We start from the raw sequence: 24116 nt of genomic DNA on the forward strand, positions 1-24116 counted from the left end.
ATCTGAGGAAATATTCGCAAACACTTTCTCGCGCTTAAAGATTTTGTGATTATTTTAATGGTAGTCATTAAGTAAACTGTGGACTTTCTTTTTAACTGTTTTGTTTAGTTTATGCAATATATGCAAAAACATAAGTATATAAAACCCTTCTTTAGTTGAGTGACTGACAGACAACACACAAGCGAAACTACGCGGCGTAGAACGCTGAATTTAACAATATAGGGCTATTGGGGAGTGTAGGGGAGAACTAAGAGAGTCAGTGAGGCCAGTTTTGGCGCAAGCGGCGACAGGTTGTGAGTTCGATTCCCATTCGAGGAAAAGAACTATTTAATATTTTCATTTCTTAGCTCTGGGTACGAGGCAAAGCGCAGTGTTGAGTTCCGCAACTCAACACGCAATGCCTCAAGAATGGGACGGTGTCTGACCATGGCGTTGTGGGTTGCATGCCTCTCTCTTAAGAAATACATTTAAATAATTATTATTTCCCATTTCTGGTCAGAAAGCGCGGCGTTGCATTCCGCCACTCAACACTAATGTCTCAAATTCATACGGAAATTACAAAGCAAAGTACCTTAACAATAACCTACATGCAAAATAATAAAAGATAATAAATCATCTTCATATATAAAAGATAAACTAACAGATAAACAAAAAGAAACAATTAAATTTAATTAGAATAACAATAAAAGTTATTTATATTACTATAGATATTATCATAAGTAACAGAGGCAGGTGGGGACCTCGATTGACCTTCGAGAACACTGTATAGATGATACTGGAGGAAGGTCACGTAAAGCATGAGGACCCCACGGAGGAGATGAGCTATCTAGAGACCGTAGCGTTTGGCGCTCTGATCTCTCTTGCTACCTGCTAGGGATGTAATGTCTTGAGAGTTCGGCCGAAAGTGGGGAACGGAAGTGTCTTAATAAGAACACAGTGTCGTAATAGGAACACGCGATTATGCCATGTACAGGACAAACGGACGAATAACTGTGTATCACGGTAACCGATTTTGTACGATTCTATTTTTATTGCAAAGGATACACTTCAAGAGTAGTTTCATGAGAGTTTGGTTAGGTTCTGATTGCGGGATCCGAAGTCGGTATTTTTTTGTTAAAAATTATTATATCTTTTTTGGCATTATAATATTACTAGCGGACGCGCGCAGCTTCGCTTGTGTATTTAGGGGGAGAATTCTAAAAAAACATGAAACACATGTTCAATTAAATATATTTAAGAGTCAAAATTTCAAATTTTATAAAAATCGGTGTCGATTTTTTTTTTCCATACAAACTTTGAACCCCTATTTCACCCCTTTAGGGTTAAAATTTTTCAAAATCCCTTCTTAGTGGATGTCCAGATTACGAAAGTAAACATCTGTCCAAATTTAACGTTTCTACGCACAGCGGTTACGGCTGTGCGTGCGTCTTACCTCAGTCAGTGAGGACAAGTCCTTTTATGTATATAGATTATAGGTTGTAATATTATTATAGGTTCTAAGTATAACTAATGTTGATTGTTAATGTTATTGAGTTGTCAAGTTTTAAAAAAATATGTTTTTGAATATCGAATAAGCTCAACACATAATGCCCCGAGAATTAAGCGGAGAGTGGGCAACGAAGTGTCCTCACACTAGGTTCCCTATGTCTCCTCTACCTTATGCGGGATACAGCGTAAAGCTAAAAAAAATAATAAAAATAGATACCTATACGCTATAAATCATTTTTAGAATAAAGTTTAAGTTATAACAAACAGCGTTTAGTTCCGCTAATCAACACGCAATGCCTCTAGAATACGGTGGAAAATAGAGAACGGAACGGAGTGTCTTAACACTAAGTTCCCTCTTCAAAGTGAAGCTAAATAAAAGAAATTAAATATAACACAAATTTAATATAATTTAATTTAAATAATGTACATATATTAAAATCCCGAACACCAGAAATCTTATAATATGTATTGTTGCGGAACTTGAAACCATTATAATAATTTATTACAAAATTAATTATTAAATGTCAAAAATATGACTAAAGCGTCCAAAATAAATCAATAATTTATTTTATCATCTTTGGACTTTGAACCCGTGGCCATCGTGTAGCACTGTGAGACCTTTGAAGGATTGTTATAGGCAGAGGAAACCTAGTGTTCTGACACTGTTCTCCGCTTTTTGCCAAATATTCTAAACATTGGACGTTGAGTGGCAGATCTCAACGCCGCACTTTAAGAAATTAAATAATTCATTCTTCCGAGTGGGAATTGAACCTATAATCGTTGATTAACCATTGAACTTAAACGTTTTTTTTAACTTCACGATGTATCCCACACATAGCAATGTAGGCAAAGGGAACCTAGTGGTAAGATACTCCCAGATTCTCCCGTTTCCCATTTTCCACCGAATTCCAGACGCCTTGCGAGTTAAGTGGCGTTACTTAAAGCCATGTTTTCCTTATCAGAGCGAAGTAATGAAAATATAAAATATTTGATTTCTTCGAGTGGGAATCGAACCTACAACCTGTCGCATATAGAGACCAACGCTTATGTCCCTGCGCACTATGGACAATGGTAGAACAACGGCAGATCATAATTCATTTTTTCAAAGTCGTCCCTGAAGCACTATTTTTTTTTTGTTAATAGTATAAGAGTGGAACTTTAATGTTATGAATTATTTTTTCGTGAATTACATTTGGAATATATATTTATTCATCGTGAAAAATTGTCATTCGTGAGAATGTCTATTTCAGGTTGTTCAGTTCAGATTGAATAATTACTTGTAGGTCCCGACTGTTCATCCTAATAAACTATTGGGCTTGTTAATTTCATTTCAGATTTATGCAGTCGGGGTGTTTGTTTTTTAATATTTTTTTTTTTATTTTGCAAATTTTTGTTAGGATTCATTATGGTAATGATAATCATGATATACCTTTTTGAAATTCTCGTGTTGAGTTCTTGAATTTGATACCCATATTGTGGTATTCGAAACCAAAAAATTTTTTTTCACTAAGTCCAATGGCGTCCCACAGCCGCCATGATTATTATTTTTTAACGTCACCTATCTAAGAACACTTGGGCTGCTAAAGCGAATATAACGATGCCTCAATTATGTAAATCCGTTCAGCGGTTCTGGAGATACAAGGTAATAAAGAATATTGCATACATACATACGTACATACATACATACAAAATACGCGCGAAAAACATAACTCTTCCTTAGCAGTCGAGAATAACAATAAACTAATTTAATAATACATTTTTACTATTATTCCTTTAATTTTTGCTATTATTTACTGAAAACTTTTCTTTTCATAATTTTTTTATATATATATATATATATATATATTCTACAATAAAAGTATAATATCTGAACATCACCTAACGCACTATTTCATACTTTATGCCTGTGCAAAATTTCAATTGTTTATCTTAACAAATAAAAAATTTATCGATTTTGATCTGATACAGATCTCGATTTCCCATAGTGCTACGCCGTGACGGTTACAACTGGTACATTAGTTAAAAATATAAATAAATTAGTAAGTGCGAGGTCAAATTTGGAAATAAAATATTTTAAATATATACATATATATACATATATACGTATAACATTTAAATTAAATTGAAAGCGTTATATTTAAATTTAGGTATTAATTAAAGAAAAAATAAAATTGATCATTTTCTTATAAAATAACATAAATAGCTATAAAAATTATTTGAGAATAAAATAATAATTATAATTGAGGCCGTTATAGCGCAGCGGTACGGCATCCGGATAGCCCCGCAGGGGGCGCCCTTGCGTCGTCGGCACCCCCCACAGGCAGCCACATAGTGCCTGCATATTTTCAGGGACAGAGTACTCTCTGCTCTACCCACCCGGTGTCGCTGTAAAGGCCAATAGGGCTAACAGCATTAACTTCAAGTCCGAAAAAAAAAAAGGCATCCGGGTCTAAATGTGATGGTTGTGGGCTATATTCCCCCTCGTAGAAATGGATTATTTTAATTTCTTTGCTATAAAAATAAGCCAAAGCGTGATGAGTAGGAAACGAAGTGTCTTAACACTAGGTTCCCTCTGCCTACGCTGCTATATGTGTCACAGGCGTATAGGTTCGATGCCCACTTGAGGGACTAATGAGACTAAGTGCGGTGTTCAATTCCGTCACTCAACTTGTAATCCCTCAATCATTCGGTAGAAAGTGAGGAGGTAACAGGTACAGTAATGATATAGATTTCTTTTGAAAAAAAAATCTAACATTTCGGCGAAGTTTTTTAAGAAAATTTAAAAAAAAAAACTAAAAAGGTTATTTATTTATAAAAAGATTAGTTTATAAAAGTGCTGTTTTACAATTACATCATTAAATGCAATGAAACAATACACATATTAAGTAATTTTAAGATTTTTCAAACAGATTACGGGAAAATGATTATCTTTTATAGCCGATGTCATGGCTCTGTGGGAGGATAATAGATAAATAAATATTGATGGTTGTGGATTCAATATCACAGAATTTCTCATTGACGGAATATACCTAATCGACGAAATAGCATTTAAATTAGGTTTTTTTTAGGTTAACACTGTATTCCGTACAAGGCGGGGTAGGCAAAAGGGACTTAGGATGCTAGTGAACTGCTTTCCAAATAAGAATTTCCGAATAAGGTGGGATTCGAACTGCTGCAACACGACGCCCTCATGCTTCACGAGTGAGCTAATACTGGTATACTTTATTATATGTAATAAAAAAATATTGTAGCCATATAATAGATTAATTTAAAGTAAGTCCTAATAAGTTTTCGACTGAGCTACGTCGTCTTTACCAAGCTACAACGCCACTTATTACAGTACGGTCGATTCGTCGTGGCCGACTTGAATTTAGCTGTAGACGGATGATGACTAATATGCTTTTGGTTTCAGAATTTTTCATACAGTGCAGGGGTGCGGGCACAAGCGTATCTTTGTAAACGCGACAGGTTGTGGATTCCATGCTCAGTCGAGGTAATAAACTATTTAATATTTTCATTTCCTCACTCTGGTAACGAGGAAGTGTCTTAATGAGTACGCAGCGTCCTAACATTAGGTTCCCAGGTGTCCTTTGCCTACTTACTCTGTTGTGTGCAGGAATGTACCACGACTCGTCGTCCGTACTATATGTATTTTATAATGACACGTTAATAGTTATTACGTTTCACGTATCGCGGCGCCTTCATTTTACGTAACTTTTATGTTAATCTTATTATTAAACAATAATAGCTTTACATTAAATGTATGTATATTAGCATAAAACGATACTGCGACGCAATCTTTATATTGATCCTTTTTTATTTTTTTTTATTATTAAGACTCTCTGTCTCTCCGTCTGTCACAGGATGTATATCGGGAACTGTTTTAGACAGAGAGATGAAAATATCACAGATTACGTATTTCTGTTGCCGTCATCACAACAAGACAGAAAGAAGGCTACAATACAAAATAAGATTTTGACGACTGTTTTTGTAGTTCAGGGTGTGGAAATTTAGGAGAGTTCCGAATGCTAAGACGACTGAAAGTTCCCTGTGCCTGTGCCCTGAAAGATACGTAAAACGTGCCCTGAAGTATACTAGTATATTTGTATATGATTTGCTTACAAGATTTGTTAAAGAATAAGTTCGAAGAAAACTTATTTTATAAACGTTATAACCATTCTTTGCCTGCCAAAAGGTGTTTGTGTAAAAAAAAATATGTTCACAGTGAAGCTGGTCTATATAGGGTAGGCAGAGGGAACTTAGTGAACTCATTCGTTCCCCACTTTCCGCAGAATGAGTTATTGCGTGGTGGTGTGGCGGTGGTGTAGCGAGTGGCGGAACTCAACGCCACGCTTTACCTTGTTACCGGAGTGAGGAAATGAAAATATTAATAACTAATATTTATTGCGCCACGGCGGCCTCTAAGAATTAATAGATAAATTAAAATTCTTATATGAAACTAAGTTATTAAGATATTCTTAATTTATGTCCCAAACAGGAATAGAATCTAACACTTCCGGTATTGATGTAGATGTCAATAACTCAATCAATTATTCAGTATACGCGTCTGATGTCATCTTTATTATTTAATTTTATTGACATTCTAAGAATTATTAATTTGAGGCCTTCGTGGCGCAGAGGCACAAGACAAGAGCGTGACTGTACACGCGACAGTTGCGGGTTCGATTCTCATTCGGAGAAATGAGTTATTATCATTTCCTGTCTTTGGTAACGGGACAAAGTTCGGCTTTATTAGGTATTCAACGCAGTCTCGAAAATTTACAATACAAGTAACTAAGAAACGGAGTGTGTTTACACTACTTTCCCTATCTACCCTGCCTAACGGAGAAGAAATGAATACAAAAATATTTACCTATAAACGAAGGGCCCAACTTCAACCAACTTAGGTTTTTCCCCGTTCTCCAAAAACCCCTGCGGGTTGGTCATATTGAATATGTACACTTTTGTTAATCTTATAACGCCGGGACGGTGCCAGTAGCTGTAGCTCAGTGAACCGTTCCACAGTCTGAGTTCCTGAAAGATGAACAAACTTCAGTATAGCATACGAGCGACAACTTGCCTATTATAGCCTAATTATACAAAATGTTTAATCATGTTTAAAAGTTTCATCTAAATTCGTTCAGTAGTTTTTGCCTGAGTGAATAAACATCCATCCGATTGAGCCGTTGTGACGTCTTCTATAAACGCGACGGTCGTGGGTTCGGTTTCAAACTCAGGGGGATGAATTATTTAATCTCACTAATTTTCATTTTCTCGCTACGGTAATAAAGCGCGGCGTTGAATTTCGTCAGTCAATGCGCAATGCTCCCAGAATTCGGCGGTATGTGGAGAACTGAAGTATCTTAATAGAAACGGGGTGTCTTTAACACTAGGTTCCTAGGTTCCGAGGTTCAGGTTAATAAAAAACATACAAAACATTTACCCTAAATATAATATAGTCGAGCCACGGCACGAAGGACAGTATGACGCCCAGCACCACTGTGCATATGCTGAAAGTTATCACTGCGAGGCGACCTGCAACAGACGGACACACACTCTTTTAATATACATATAAACATTTTTAAATTCTTACTCACACATTTAGTAAGAAATAAGAGTCAGTCATTTTGTTCTACAACACCTCAGTCGACTTAAATACATTGCGTGCTTAATTGCGGAACTTAACGCCTCGCTTCACGTCACCGTATAAGGGTAATACCTGTATCAGACAATGATGCTAGGTTTTTTCAATTAAATAGTTGCATTAAATTGCAACGACTGGCGTCAGATGACATAAAAAATAGCTGAAAAAAAAAAGTAGAGGGTATAAAATTGTAGTTGTAATAGTGCGATTCTTTTTTTAAATTTCGCGCTATATCCCACAAAGAGAACTTAATGTTAAAACACTCCATTGGCGGAACTAAACGCCACACATGTTACCAGAGCGCGGAAATAAAAATAATTTTAATATTGTTATTCCAAAGAGTGGGGAATGAATCCATGACCACCGCGCTAACAATCAGAAGCACTATCCTACATTAATAAAATAGAAGATATTTGAGCAAAAATTGGTAAAGTTTAAAAATGTCAATGAAACTACTACAATATTGGAAGGAAATGTGTAATAAAAGTTTTATAGCACTTTTCTATAATGTCATTTTTTTCTATATTTTTTGCTTTTTGTACTTTATTATTTAGTAGGAACTGAACCCACAACCGTCGCGTTCACAGTCAGCCGTTGCGTTACGACAGGTTCAAACGGAAAATTACATGAAATAATATTTATATTCAATTATCATGAAATATAAATTTCATGGTAAATCCTTATGACGCATTGGAAAATCTGTGTGTAACCGTTCAGAATGGCTTACGACTTATCCAAAGGCTTCGAAGGAACTGACCATGATGTGTCTGTTTATACTTAGTCACGATGTTAACTGTCGTTTGTCACGTCAATTTCTCTTAAATAAATAAATTATATTGAAAAAAACCCGAGGCTTCAACTTAAAAAAATGATAATCTTTGGTTGCGGGCATATGCACTCATTTTATATAAAATGAACTACATATATTTGATATGAATTTAATTTTGATACCTTTTCGCGATCTCAAGATAATTAGTATTGACAGAGGAACAACAAAGTGACCATGTAACAGTTCCGTTTTTTCTTCTTGAGATACGCAACCCTAAAAATCAGCAGAAATTGGTAAAAAAACGTTTTAAATAAGCTTTTTCTAATTGGTGTACTACAAGGGTCCATACTAGGTATTTATTTATTTCAGTGTCTGGGCGTGAACTGGGTTCGATTTCTACTCGGAGAAAGGAACTATTTTCATTTACTAACAAAAACAACAACTTCTGGTAACAATACAAAATGCGGCGTTGAGGTCCGCTACTAAACAAATGAGTGGCGCGTGGAGAACAGAATGTTTGAACACTACATTCCCTTGCCCTTTCTCGATATATGCGGGATAAAGCGTTAAGATATAATTTTTTAAATTCTTTAACACACTAATGGTGGAATATTTTATAGTTAAAGACCGTAAGGTCACAACGAGACCTTAAAATTCTTAGTAAGAAACTATAGGTAATCAAATTACTTATATTAAAACACCTGATATTAATAACCATAAATTAAGTATTATTGTGTATCATGTAATTAAATAAAATTACTTTTGTACCGTAATTAATGATTTTAAAACATCGTATATTTTAGATTTTTTTTGTATTTTAGGTTTTCACGTTTTCCCGCACATAACAGGGTGCAAGGCATCCAGAAAGAGGGGAGAGAAAGAGGAGAGCGGAGTATCTTAACACTAGGCTACGTCTGCCTACCCTACATTCGCTACAGGATGAAGCTGAAAAAAAAAGAAACTAAATATCATTCTCGACGGTGAATAGCGTTTAAACTTAAACTGCTATATAATTACTTTAACCTTTGTATATATGTTAGTTTTCTAGAGATAATAAATTTTCACGATCTGACGACACAAGGAAGGTGAATTAAGTGTAATTATTTGGTTTATTACATTTAGTGTTTCTTTGTGGTGTTAAATTGTATAATATCGTCAGCTTAGAGTGTAAATCTGCTAAATCCATCCGGTAGTACATTTTTATACCATTCGAAAGTGTAAAAAATATATAAAATTGATTATTATTTTATATCCTATTATAGTAGAGAATATAGATCAATTTTTGAAATTGTTAAAACTTTTCTGAATATATTTATTTATTTATTTATTTATATATATAAAAATTAACCTATTACAATAATATATAAAACCTATATACTCGTCCTTTTTAGAGACGTTTTGGTCTCTCCTGAGAGTTTGCTTGCTTAAAAGGCTTTTATGTGTCATTAATTAAAAATATATATATTTATTAAAGATCTATTAATCTATGTAGTAAAAAATGATTTTATACACTTGACGGTGCGCACGCTTGGACGGCGTGGCGTACAGGGAGCGTGGGTTCAACTCCCGGTAAGTTAATTTTTTTATACATTTTCTAAAAAAGTATTTAATAATAAGTTGTAAGCCCTATAAAAATTTCAAGTTAGCCATTAAGAACTTGTGTATTAAACGGCGGAACTCAACGGTACGCTTTGTGCACGGAGAGGGAAAATGAAAATCGTATTATACACCGAATTCTCGAGGCGACCGAATTTAGGACGAAAGTTTTGGAAAAATATAAAATAAAATATAGTCTTTAATATATATATTACAGTTGCTGACTAAGAGTTACATCACGTTATGACCACTACCACTCATAATAGTGGTATAAAAGTAGTAATTTCAATAATTATTGTAATAATAAATAGAATTTCTTTTGGTAATTGTACTGTCTACAGTTGTATTTAAAACAGAAACAATCTCACGCTCTCATACGCTGACATTATAATTGTTAATATAAATACATATTTACATAAACTCGCTTCCCACCAATGTATGCCTAGATCTTTTAAAATATGCAACCAATTTTAATGTGGTTTTCACTAATAGATCGTTGAAGGGAAAGATATGTAATATATGCATAGCGTCTACGCCTTCTCCTGCATGTTTAAATAGAAACAATTAAAAGCTGTGTATAACACACACATACACACACATGACACATTCCAGGTGTAGTTCTGGATAAATGGACTATCTAAGATTTTTTTTATACGAAACCGTTGATGTTAAGTTGATGTTAAGGTTTGGATTATATAAAATTTCCATCAGTTACGTTTAATTATTACTTTGTGTTAATTAATTTATTTCTCTTAACTGTAGAATGTTAATTTAACTGCTCAGGTATTATAATGGCTACATAACAATGTGGTTAGAAACTGAAACCGAAAATAATTACATTTTTTTTTCTTTGAAAGTAGTAATTTGTTATGAAAATTTACAAAAATGTGAAAGTGTTAACTTCTAATTGCTTCTCCGTAGCAAAGTGTTGTATCTGCGCTAATAATATTTTTTTTACCTCCACGCTGTATCCTGCACATAGCAGGGTAGGCAGAGGGAACCTGGGACCCTAGTATTTCCAGTAATCAGTTACAGGTAACACATTTCCGTTTCCCACTTTCTGCGGAACTCTGGAGGCGCTTTCCTTCGCTACCAGAGCAAGGAAATGAAAATATTAAATGTTTCATTTCCTTGAGAGGGAATCGAACCTACAACCTGTCGCGCTTACAGTTACACGCTTATGTCCTGCACCACGGTTGGCCTATTTCATTTTTTAACATTAAAAACGTTATTCATTTCGAACGTATTTCAACATCTGCCTATTGCATAGTGCGTGTGGTATAACGGCCTTAGAATGATAAATCATCAAGTTTTATGACAGATCAAAAGTGAGTGTAGCGTATTTTTGTTTACGTTTGCGTTTGAGACCTTCGAGGCCTGTTTCTTCCTCTCTGGTAGACTAAGCTTGGTGTTAAGTTCCGCTATTCAACAGGAAATGTTTTGAAAATTAGGCGGTGTGTTGGATTCGGAATATCTTAAAACAAGATTTCCTGTGCGGGAATTGGCGTGACGCCGCTTTTTCTATTTTATTAAAATAATAAATTGATGTCCATCGCGAGGTCGTCTTAACATTAGTTTCCCAGGTTTCCTCTGCCTATCTTGGACGCTGTGCGTGAAGCAAAAAAAAATCATAGTATATGTAGAAATAATGTGGTTTGATACTTTTTTAAAGACATGGTTTTTCCCACATGTAGCGGGATAAGCAGAGAGCAGACATCTCTCGAATTCCAGATACTGTACGACTGAGAGACAACTGCAACTCAGCCGGGGGAAATAATCATTCCTCGGAGTGGGAATCAAACCCACGAGCATGGTGTTTATGACCACGTCGTCACGCACGCACGTCAAACTAATATTATATAATACATTAATGTATATACATAAATAAAGAATGTAATTAACCTACTTTTTGATAATGTGACGACATTCCAACGAGATGTTGTATATGGTAATGAATGTTTTAGTTATAAAGATGATTGTAGTCGGTTCGATATCGTAAATTAGTATAAAATAATAAATTATACATAACCAGCCAAGTGCGGCTTCGCCCGCTTAAACTTATTGTTATATAACAGCCAGATTGTGATTATCTGCGTTAAATTGGAACAAACATTCATCCTCATAAACTTTTACATTTGTAATATTATTAATTAATAACATTATAATAATAAATTTGGATTAGAAAGATAATTTTAAGACATATTTTTAGCTTTACTCTGAAACCCGCATGTAAGGGGCTTAGATATAAGCAAAATATTTTAAAAAGATATCTCTCTCTACATCGTCTCAGTCGTCATACTATGGCAAAAACATCGTACTATGAGAATATAATACTAGGAATTCGGAGCAAGCGACTGTAAACATGACTGATGAGGGTTCGATTTTCACTCGGAGAAATTAAATATTTAATATTCTCGTTACGAAACGTTAACGAGGGAATTCCACCACTCAAAGATTCAAGAATTCGGCGAAAAGTGGGGAACGGTCGGAACACTTCGACCCCACTTTTTGATTTCATTTACTCGCTTTGTATAGAAAATAAAAATATAGTCAGCCTTTGGCAGAAGCCAGAGCAGAGAAATAAATCATTGCTCCGGGTGGGAATCGAACGCGCAGCCGTTGCGTTTACAGTTACGAGCTCATTAACGAGCTCAGCTCAAGATGATTCACAAATTACAAAACTGTTACAAAATGTCTTTAATTAGAGAATTGTCCGAGTGTAAATTTAATTTTCAAGTAAAAGTAGTTCATCTTGCTTCCTATTCTTAGTAGAATGATAATCATTTCGATAATTCAGTGTAATTTAAAGGAGTGTCCTAGCATTAGGTTCCCAGGTTCCCTACATCTATCCTGCTATGTGCGGGATTCAGCGAGAAACTGATAAAAAAATCTATAATCTTTCTGCCTACTGTGATATATACGGGAAGTCAGTAAAACTTGTAACAACGTGAATTTTTCTGTTCTAAACTCCACGGTGAAACTAAATTCCGTGATTCGTCTTATTCCCAGAATGGGGAAATAATTAATTCCCCCTAGTGGGAATCGAGCCCACAATTGTCGTATTAAGGTTCAGCTGTTGTTAAGGCGACGCAGCTACTTCATCACGACGGCTGCTCAGAAAGCAGTGCCTCCTAATTTGGCGGAAAAGGACGGAGGACGAAGGCTCTTAACACTAGAATCTGTATCTATATAAAAAGTGATAGAGTAGAATGTCAAAGTTAATGGGAAAAATCCATTGATGATAAATAACAATGACGGTAGCAACACCACGCGACGTGTTTTTTCTCGATGTTGTTAAGAAATAATTTATATTGACAATAATGATTATATAATTATAATGCTTTTTTACAGTACTTAGGTATAATAGACGTTGCGGCGTAATGGGATAACGCCCTTCTTATTATAATAGGAAAAGACGAGATAAAATAAAAAAAACAACCTCTGTCTCTATACATATTTTAAATAAATTTGGCAACCAATTACTGGCCACTGGGATTTTTAGAAAGGCCACAGAAACAGTCCATAGTTCGCGAAACGAATAAATACTCGTAAGACTTTAAAATATATTTTTACAATGTGATTTTTTATCTTCACGCTAATATATATTATATAATAATTTATTTCTCCGAGTGGTAATCGAACCCACAGCCGTCAGGTTTACAGTCCGAGAATGTGCCGTAGCGTTTCGACGACTTTCCTTGTGTTTTGTTTAACTAAAATGTGGAAACACAACAGCATTTGCATCTTTTTATAGTACCTACCTATAAAACAAAATCGCTATCCGCTGATGTACACCTAATTTTTGATACTACGCAACTGATTTTAATGCAGTTTTTACTAGAGAGAATGATTCCTGAGCAAGGTTAATTTGTATAATACCCTACTTTCTGCCGGGCAACGTTTTAGGTTGCGTGGCGAAACACAACGCCGCTCCATTCCTTACCGGCCCCGACTCCGAGACCGTACTGCACCTACTGTAATACACATACGTACAAACGTCAGGATACCGATAACGGTGCCAAGTTCAAGGTTCAACAAAACGCCTCTCTCCAATACAATAATATTATCAATTTAATTTCCGATTTCCTCTGCGATATCGAGATGAGCGGAAAGACGTATCTGTTTGATAAGCGATGATATGAATTTAATCGTATCGGGTTCAAATTCCAATTAAATATTATTATTTTTATGCTTTTAAAATAAATGTGGCCGTCGATGATAGTAGTACCTACATCATCAGACTGTTAACTCGGAGGAATTTCTTCGTTCTGATAACAAGACAAAGCAAGGCGTTGAGTTTCGCTGCTTAAAATTGAGCAGAGAGTGGGTACTGGAGTGTCTTACAACTTCGGTCCCGCTATGCATAGAGATAGTGTATAACTGTAAATGAAGAGGTTATGGGTTCAATCTCCACTCGGATCTATGATTCCATTTAAAATATTTACCTAGACCAAATTTCGGCCAACTGACAGAGGACTGTACAATATATAAAAAGAAAGTCTGATCTGTAATGAAATCTTGCAAGTAGACTTGAACCATATTGCTAATTTTGATTGAGCTTAAAATTGTATTTGTCAAATTCGACGGTTACAATTGTATTGAACTAAAAATTATAGAACCTAGTGATAAGACACTTCGTTCACCGCGCAAGCACGACCATGATCAATACACGAAAGAAACAGTTCAGTATCATTAAGACACTTCAGTTCTCCACTTTCCGCTGAATTCAAGAGAAAATTGTGTGTTGAGTGGCGGAACTATATGCCTCGTTACAGAGTAAGAGAAATTTAAGAGTAAATTTACTTAGTTTCTGATTTTCCGATTAATTTCCAACTTTGCGGTCGAGAGGCGGAGTTCAACGCCGCGCTTTATGCTTAATGATCTAATATATTGTTTTACAGACATGCATATATAGATATAGTATATATTTCTCAACTAGGATCCAGTCATTTATTACAATAACACGTTTGTATTAGTTAGCGTGTCGAAAGGAAAATCTTCCGCGTATTAATACAATAAAATTGACATATTTTAGCTATTATGTATGTGTGAATGACATAACTATTCTAAAAAAATAAGACTTATGTAACAGGATTTAATTTTCATTATTTTTTGTAGTTTCACGCTGTATCCTGCGTATAGCGCAGGGTAAGCAGAGAAAACATAGTGTTAAGAAACTCCGTTCCTCAATTTGCGTGTTGACTGGAATGTAATATTTTCTATCCCCCCCCTTTGTTAAGAAGATTAAGCGTTAAGTTCCGCTATTCAACTCACAATGTCTTGCAATGTCTGGATCTTAATAGAGAAGTTTATGTATCTATAGTTGTATAACATGTATGGGCATGTTTTTATAAAGATACATTTTAGTTTTTTTAGTTTAATTCAATAAAGCGCGGCGTTGGATTCCGCACCGTAACAAACATTGTCCTTTAAATAAATTAAAATTAAGAACATTAATTTTATAATTTTTGTACTTTAAACACAAAGAACAAAATTTTTAAAGGTGACAAAAACATGAACTTGTCACATTTATATAAAAAATTAACAATTCGAGAGTAATAATTTCAAGGTTATATAAATTAAGTTGATAATATACATAAATTATGATAATATGCAGATGCCAAGAAACTACTTAATCCACTCAACACAAAATATCTCGAATTCGTACTGAACGCGAAGATCGAAATGTCTTGAACTAGGATCCAACGATACGTGACGCTCGTGGGTTCGATTTACACTCAGGATACCGCCGTATCGAGTCTACCCTGCTACAAGTATTCGCAGGATGTACCATGAATCTAAAAAGACATCTTTTTTTATCAATCGAGGATCGGGCTTTACATTAAATTATAGTTTTAAGTAATTTAGGTTATAAAATTACCTTGACTCTAAAAAAGGGAAACCAAGCCTTAAAAGGTACTTAATTATGAAGAAAAACTCGGAAACTGTCAATGTCATCTTGAAAGATGACATAAGATAGAAATAGTGATGTTAAGGAGAACAACTACAAATATAGGGAATAAAAATTATCGTCTTCGGTTCATTTTTATTTTTTGAATTGATCTCTGTCGAATAGGGATAGTTGTGGGTTCGGTTTCCACTTGGGGAAATGTAGGTACTGAAACTATGTAGGTATATAAAATTATTAATTGATTATTTCAAACATTTTCATCTCAACAAGAAATGTTCATAATTTTTGGCCTGAGATCCCACCGTTAAAACCTGCAGGTATCAGTTTTCTTAATTAGACTTATATTAATGAATAATACTTGATTAGTAGAACAGATTACACCTGGGTTGCCTAGAAAAATCTTGCCGCAATCACCTTTAATTACATTTTTTCGTAACTCGTTTTTGGAGATAATTGCACTCATACGTTTTTTATATGAATCGCACATCATTTGAAAGAAAATCGCATTAGGAATTGGAAAATTAAGGGTTGCCAACTCTCAGTCTGCCGCAAGTCTAGGGTTGCCTGGTTTTCAACAGTCTAATTAAGAAAACTGATACCTGCAGGTTTTAACGGTGGGATCTCCACCTATTTTATAGATTTTCGTTTATCTAGGAAGTGGCGAGAAAATATATTTTTTCAAAATATTGTTTCTTAAATGACACCTGCGCGTCTAATCTTAATAATATTTTTATATTCGTTTGATTTTTATATTACGATAAAGGGAGACGCTGTCCCATTGCGCCGGGATCTCAAAAGTACATGAAACATGTAGACTTATTGTACCAGTGACACTTGTGGCTGCCCTGCTGTATAATATGATCGACAATATAAAACCTCAGACATCACTAGAGCTCATCCCAGCCATAAGAATGCAGTTACACAGCTTTCGACAATTCACGGTCTTCCGGTGGAGTATGTTACTTGACACACTTATATTTATTAAGAACCTACTGTTATGAAGTATATATTGTTTCTTTTTGTTAATTTCACGCGTTACCCTGCACAAGCAGGCCAGGCAGAGGAAATTTAGTGTTAGAACTCTCCGTTCCCCACTATATTGCGTGCTGAGTGGTGGAACTCAACGCTGCACTTAGTTTATTACATTGTTATATGTCTAGCGTAACTACTTGTGGCGACAAGAATCTTAAATAAGGTTTTTTTTATAAAAAAAATACTTTGGGGAAAGGAATGTATTTGGTATTAACTCAAGGTTCTGCTCCATTTTTAAAGTGTTATCCCACATTAAGGAAACATTAATATGTTTTAGCGCTTAATTATAATTGTTATTTAATAATTATTTTTATATTATTCCTAAAAAATATTATTTTTCTACCATCTTGATACTTGAGAAACTTAATTAAATGGTTTAATTGTGCACAATAGGTTACGGTTATAGAAATCATAAAAATATATGTGTGAGTCGTGGTGACTGTATAGGCGACCGGTTGTGGGTTCGAGGAAATGAATTATTTAATATTTTCAATTTATCAGTCTTGTGTTGAGGCAAACCGCGGCGTTGAGTTCCGCCACTGAACAGGCACTGCCTCTAGAATTAGCTACAAATTTAGGAACTCTTAATGCTACGTGTATCATATAGTGTAAATATTATGATAAATAAATAATAACAATAAATGGTCTTTTTTTGTTTTTACACATTATCAAGCCATATATACAAATGTACAGTGTAACTTTTAAAAAAAAATATATATATTTTTAATTGGTTTATTCGAATAAAGCAAAAATATATTAATCATTTATACTATAATGATGAAACACTAAAACTAGCGTAATATGATGATAGTGGACTTTAAAATGCATGTTTATGAATCGCGTGATAATATATGCGCAAGTTATGAGCGTAGCGAGTTTTTATTTTTTTTAATAAATATTTTAATTATAAAAATCGCTTTCATCAAATAAAGTAGGTACGCTGTTGAGTTCCGCCACTCAACATGCATTATCTCGATGTCAGCTGGAAAGTGGAGAATGTATTAAATATTAGGTTCCCTCTATCTATCCTGCTATATGCGAGAGACAAGAAGATAAGAAAATAATGAAAGTAAAACAATATTTTGTACGATGGTTGTGTAGGTTAGATTTTCTTATTTGACTGTAAGCGCGTCGGTTGTGTGTTCGATTTTGACGCGGAGGAATTACCTATGTTCAGTTCCTCGCTCTGGTATTAATTAGGTTTATATTTGTGTACATTTATTATATTGAATCGTGTAATTAAACAGGTTATTTACTTCATCTTGTACCACAAAGCAAATAAGTTACGAAAATAGCGTTCATTATGGAGGAGTTGCACAAAAATTGCATGCGCGGTTAATATTTCATACGTAGGTAAGTAAGTACCGAGTACCTACATTTAGTAGGTCGAGAGGTTTTTTCTTTTGTTTGTTATACATTTAAACTTGTTTATTTGATATTTAATTTTGTTTAATTTGCTTTTAGTTAAATGAAATTAATATATCTCTTATTATTATTTTTTAATGTAAATGTTGACTTGACGGTTGTGGATTCGATTCTAATCGGTGTAGTGAATTATTTTAGACAAGCGTGGTTCTTAATAAGTATTGTTGCATACTAAGTATAAAATAAAAATTCAAAAATGAAATAAAAAAAAGGACAAAGCATAGCGTTTAGTTACGCTATTCAACCCACAATGTCTCGAAAATTAGGCGGTGCGTGGGGAATGGAGTGTTTTAGCACTAGGTACCATCTGCGTATCTCACTATGCGGGATACAACGTGAAAGGCGGAATTTCGTGACTAAAATTCTTTATTCTATAAAAAAAACATGTAGTACGCAATATCAACTAGGAAATTACAATTATAATTGAATTATAAAATTTGTATAATTATTATAATAAATATAAATAATATTAAATGTATAGGAATTTAACAATGTTAAATAAATAATAATATAATTATTAATTAACTTAAATTACATAATGTTTTTAATAAAAGAAATATTAAAAAAAACTGGTAAATATGCGGCAATAATGGAGCATGTATTGTATTTTTTATATATTGTTTTTGTATTTTTTCTGCGTTCCAAGGGACTAAAGGAACACAAGGTTTCACGCTTTATCTCTAGTGGCCTAGCTTATCTAGGAAGAACGAACGGTCCTGAAACCCTAACTGTGATTTTATTTTTATTTTAGAATTCCGTATCTCAAAATTCAAACGCGGATATATCCTATTATGGATTACCTTTTTGTCCTTTGAAAAGGCTGAGAGTCGTCTATCAGCGTCTGCCTGTCTGGACTATTTTTATAAAGATCGGGTGGAGGTACAAAGCAGCAATAAATAAATATCAAATACAAGGGCTACGTCTATAGTCCTTTAGATCGCAAAAAAAGCTTCTAAGTCAACGCATAAAAATAAGCAATGATTGATAATTTAATTCTAAATATAATCATCGTTTTTTTCGATTTTATCATGTTTTATCGGACGGGCATTGCTTATTTAAGAGGATGAAATCGATTTGGAAGAATTAATTTACATTTTGTAAACAAATTTATCTTACTTTAGTGTTTACGCACGCCTAATTAAATTTGTCGAGTTTTATGTTATACTTCCCGTTGATCCACAATCTTGAAATTGGTACGGAACCGTAGGTGGGCGAGTCCGACTCTTACTTGACCACAATAATCTTAATTATAATAATAAAACGTTACTTTTCCAAAGACAACTCCTATTAATTAAGGTATTCGCCATGATAAGGACTCACCATGGTTTAATTTGCCTTGCTGCGATATCATCATGCTCAGTGGTACGGGCTTCTTGCTCGGCAAACCGAACAGCCTGTTCCGCGCCGACTGCCCCACGGCCAAGTACTGTTTGTGTCCCATTTTTATTGTTCTGAAAATAAAAGAAAAAAATGCTTAACATTCAAGTAAAATATCCTGAGATATAAATTAGTAAGTTTCTTTTAGCTTTACGCATATAGCAAGGATAATGGAAAGAACCTGGGTTCTTAAGACACTCCTGTTAAGACACTCTGTTCTCCGTTTACTGGCGGAATTCGAAACACTGGGGTCCGTGTTGAGCGGTACTCAGTGCCGCCATTTGTCTATGTATTTATTGTTTTTACTGATACTTTAAATTGTTGTAGTTATTTAGTGGCGAACTTAGAAGTCTTAGTGGCACAAAAAGCTCAAAAGCAATAAATTGAGATAAAAATATATATTAATATTTAATCTGTATACCAATGTTTCTTAAAATGATAATCTTTTAGGAAAGTTACGTTTATAAAATAAACAGAGCATAACTTATTTGGGCGGAAAAGTATACAGTTAATGATTACACGCAGTACTGTAATTACAGTGTCAAATTGTGATCTCATAACGGTTGTAACAAGTTCCAGTGACGTTTGAACATATTTTTTAGGGTCCCGTATCTAAAGGGTAAAAGAAGACCTCATTTCTAAGGCACCGTTGTCTATCTATCCGTCTGTCACGAGGCAGTATCTCATAAACGGTGATAGTTAGTAGATTTTTTTTACATATTATGTATTTCTGTTGCCGCTATAGGAACAACTACTAAAAACAGAATAAAATAAATATTTAAGAACCATATAATATAAGAGTTTTCATAGATAATGGTGCGGAATCTTTTATGCGCAAGTCCAACTCGCATTTGGGTGGTGTTTTTACTTGTTTTTAACTGCACCTTAGCTTAGCCATCGTTGTCAAATGGAAATAAGTAACAAGTATGTATAGCAAATGACAAATTGTTTGCCAGAATGTGGAATTGAATTTTTTATTGTGATCATTCCCCCCGCCTGACATGCTCGCATACTGACACTGTGTCACTCAATAGCAATTACTTTTTAGTTCTTACAATAAGAGTTTCAAAGTCATTCAACTTTAATGTCGTTTGTGAACCAACAATCTAAATGCAGTTATAATTTGACCACATTTTGGTCTACTTAACCTCGATGTACGCTGTATTAGGGAGGATTCACACGAGATCGTCTCTCTTCGACCCAATTTTATTTTTTTTAGCTTCACGCTGTATCCCGCATGTAGCAAAGTAGTACAGTACAGTGCAGACCCTCCCCCCCCCCACTTTAACCCGCATTCTAGTGGTATTGCTTGTTGAATGGCGGAGCTTAACACCGCGCTTTGCCTCGTTACTATAGCGAAGAAATGAAAATATTAAACGAAAATTTTACTTCCTCGAGTGGGAATCGAATCCACAACCGTCGCGTTCACAGTTAGAGCATATTTAAGATATAAATATAAATTATCACGTACACAAGCCAGGGTTACGTAAAATCAGTAAAAAACCCATCAACAGACAATCTGACACCTTGACCAGATTACTGTGTAAATATTACATACATATATATATACGTATACATACATACTTATATACTTAACGCTATTGCAGTGGAGGGGAACTGCCTCTAACTGCTGGTCTGCTGGTTATTATAGGTTCGATTCAATAATAAATCACAATGGTGATCTTGATTGATTATCTTATTATTTTTGTGATTTTCCCGCTCTGATAAGATAGAGTGCGTCGTTGGGTTCCACCTTCTGTACGCGATGTCTTGAAATTGAGCGGAAGGTCTAGAACGGAGTATTGTAACTCAAAATATGCAGGATATGGATAAATACAAAAAGTATTACTGTTTTATTAATAGTGATAGCTGCGTAGACAGAGAGTACCTAGCGCTAAGACATTTTCCACTCAGTGCAGTTCAGTTCTTAATTTATGGCATTTCGAGCGTGCCAGAGATACCCCTCTCTCCACCCAGTTTTTCAGACAATAACATTGACATTTCAGACTTACATGAGCTAGGAAAAGAAAAGAACTTTCCCGAGTGGAAATCGAAGCAACAACCGTCGCATTAACAGTCAGGTAGTTACAGGCTTATATCTAAACATACTCATAAAATTGCTTTTGTTTAACCTAACAACATATAGTATGTTCAAAACAAACAATGCTTTAGCCGTAATCGAATTCGCAGCCTTCACCTATAATACTAATACATTTTAAATACTTATCTAGACTTATTTAAGATAGAAAATATTCGTTCGTTTGTTCCCATTTCCGTAGGAATTTTGAGGAATTACTCCTGGTGCTCCGCTACACTCTCCAAGGACTCGCCAATTTTCAGCGTTCTACGCCGCTATGTTTTGTCAGTGGTTGTCTGTCAGTTACTCAGTAATAAAAGCATTTTATATACCTATAGATAAAATAGGTTTATAAGATCCTAACTAATATACATTCAGCATATTATAGAAGGTAGGCAGAGGGAACTTAGTGCCAAACCACTCTGATCTCCTCTTTTCACCAATTTAAAAAAACGAACCTGTTCCAACCGTTATAACAGTCGAATACGCAACGCAATTAGTTATAACATCTCGTAATATTGATTCGTTATCTTGGCCAAGGACTTCACTTAGATTTTTGTTTTATAGTTTTTTTCTTAGTATAAAATATTTAGTAATATGTTAACTTATGTACTTAGATATCATGTCGCCATAGCACAGCTAGACGTCTGACACGTTAAGCGCGACGGTTGTGGATTCGATTCTCACTCGAGGGAATGCCGATATTTAAACATTTTCTGTTTTAGCGTTGAGATCCAGAAAATTGAATTATTTTCATTTAACAACTCTGGCAAAATAGGTCGCGGCGTTGAGTTTCGCCACTCAACACGCAATGTGTCGAATTCGGGCAAAAAGATATTCAATTAAGACATTAGTTCCCCTCTGCTTGCCCTGCTATAAGCGGGATACCGCGTGAAGCTGAATGAATTTTATTTATTGAATGTATTAATTGCAATTAGTATAATTTTCTTTATATTTGTTTAAAAAAATGATATATTATCACTTAACACTCAATGTACTTATTTAAAAAAACGAAAAACAATGTACTTATTTAAGAACCCATTTGCTCCCCAAAAATGCATTAAATTCATTTTCTTTCTGTGGTAACGAAACAGCACGGCGTTTAGTTCCGTCGAAACGGAGTGTCTTAACATTGTCTTACTCTTTGCGGCTATCCTGCTATATTCGGGATACAGCATGAAGATTAAAAATAAATGGAACCCGCAACTAACACTTGAGTTGTTTTAACACGGCCATTAATTTTATCATTTACATCATAAACTTTTATTATGATTTAATTACCATTAAAAGTAATAACAATTAAGTTAATAGCAAAAATTATATCTTTTTTAAATAAAATGTTAGCAGAGCAGATACGTTTGTTTTATACTTCGTAGTCTCGTGGGTCCTAGGTTCGATTTTTCATGAATTTAGTCTACTTAACTAACTCTTACCATACACTCATACTAAATTGTTTTAAACTAAATTGCTCTTTTTTGTATACATATATATATATATATATATATATATATATATATATATAAGGTATGTAGAGGCATTAGTGGCGTAGTGGAAAGGAAGAAAATAGGGGCAGTGCGTGGGGAACGGAGAGTCTTAGAACTAGGTTCCCTCCGCCTCCTGCTATATGCGGGAAACAGCGAAAAGCTGTTTTTGTTACTGTTTTATCATATGTAAGTGTAAAAACTTCACGAACTATATACCTAAATCCGGTGACAAAAATCACAGTAACATTATTAATACTCGATTAAATAATAAACAATATTTTATTTTTCAAACACCATCATCATCATAATTCATCAGCTGCATAGGAAAAGAGGGAGTGGGTGGTCCGGGGTCATACCCCGAGTGGTGATTGAACCCACACACTTCGCGTTATATATACTAAAAAAGTTATTAAAAAAAATATATTTTATTATTTTAGAAGGAATATTATCACCAGCTATTAACTTAATTTATATCAAGGTTGCCAACATAATTTTAGTAGGCATTTTCCATCCTCGTTCAAAACAATGTGTGGTCAGTAAAAGAACTCAACGTCGCGCTTTGACTTACTACAGCGAAAAATTTACATAATTCCCTCGAATCGCAATCGAACCCACTACCAGTGCTTTACATTTACTAAAAAATTGTCACAATTCATCAGCCATTAACCCAATTTATATTAAAGTTGGCAAATATAATTTTAGTTATGGACAAATTAGAAATGGCTGTTACGAAATAAGAAGTATGTTATATAACTGCATATTTCACATTCGATGTTATAAAACTGTGAGCATGTATGAATAGATCTCATGACTTGCTCGGAGACGGAGACGGGAGAGATGTGTTACATGGCGGAATTCAACGACGCGTTTTGCTTCGACTCCAGACCGAAGAAAATGATAATATTAAATATTTGATTTCCATTGAGTGGGAATCGAAGCCACAGCGGCCCCTCGCGCCATCACTAGCCTCAAAAGATTTATTACATATTTATACATATAATAAAACTGTAACTGACCGCCGTCTCTACATGGTAGATATATATATGAGAAATCTATTATTGGTAGAATTTATCAATGTAACAAGACCAAAGACATTGTTGGTTTGTCGGTGTGTTTGTACAATTCAATTTCAAAATCAATATCACTGATTCAAATTCAGTTTCACTTTGTTTCAGTTTCACTTTGTGTCACTTTTATTTTTGCGAATTTCACTCAAAGTGTAGCCTTTTTTTTTCAATCAGTGCATAAGTTTCAAAAGTTTACGTATAAAGTAACTGGTTTATTAAATTGGCAGAAATTTAAAATTTCAATAT

General features: G+C 34.4%; 1 protein-coding gene across 2 annotated transcripts in view; it reads right to left on the reverse strand.

The window, feature by feature from the left end:
* Positions 1-24116, reverse strand: part of dsb (scavenger receptor class B member debris buster) — a 58232-nt gene that overhangs the window by 12386 nt on the left and 21730 nt on the right. For both annotated transcript variants that reach the window (XM_085204834.1, XM_085204833.1), the window contains exons 2-4: positions 19186-19316; positions 6932-7023; positions 6362-6522 (exon numbers count right to left, since the gene is read on the reverse strand). In XM_085204834.1, the coding sequence (XP_085060960.1) occupies positions 6362-6522; positions 6932-7023; positions 19186-19306 (374 nt within the window). In that variant the 5' untranslated portion in view covers positions 19307-19316. The remainder of the gene's footprint in view (positions 1-6361; positions 6523-6931; positions 7024-19185; positions 19317-24116) is intronic.

The sequence above is a fragment of the Heliconius melpomene genome, chromosome 20 (assembly GCF_056956725.1).
Source record: "Heliconius melpomene rosina isolate 202511_hmr_F chromosome 20, ASM5695672v1, whole genome shotgun sequence".
Taxonomy (NCBI): domain Eukaryota; kingdom Metazoa; phylum Arthropoda; class Insecta; order Lepidoptera; family Nymphalidae; genus Heliconius; species Heliconius melpomene.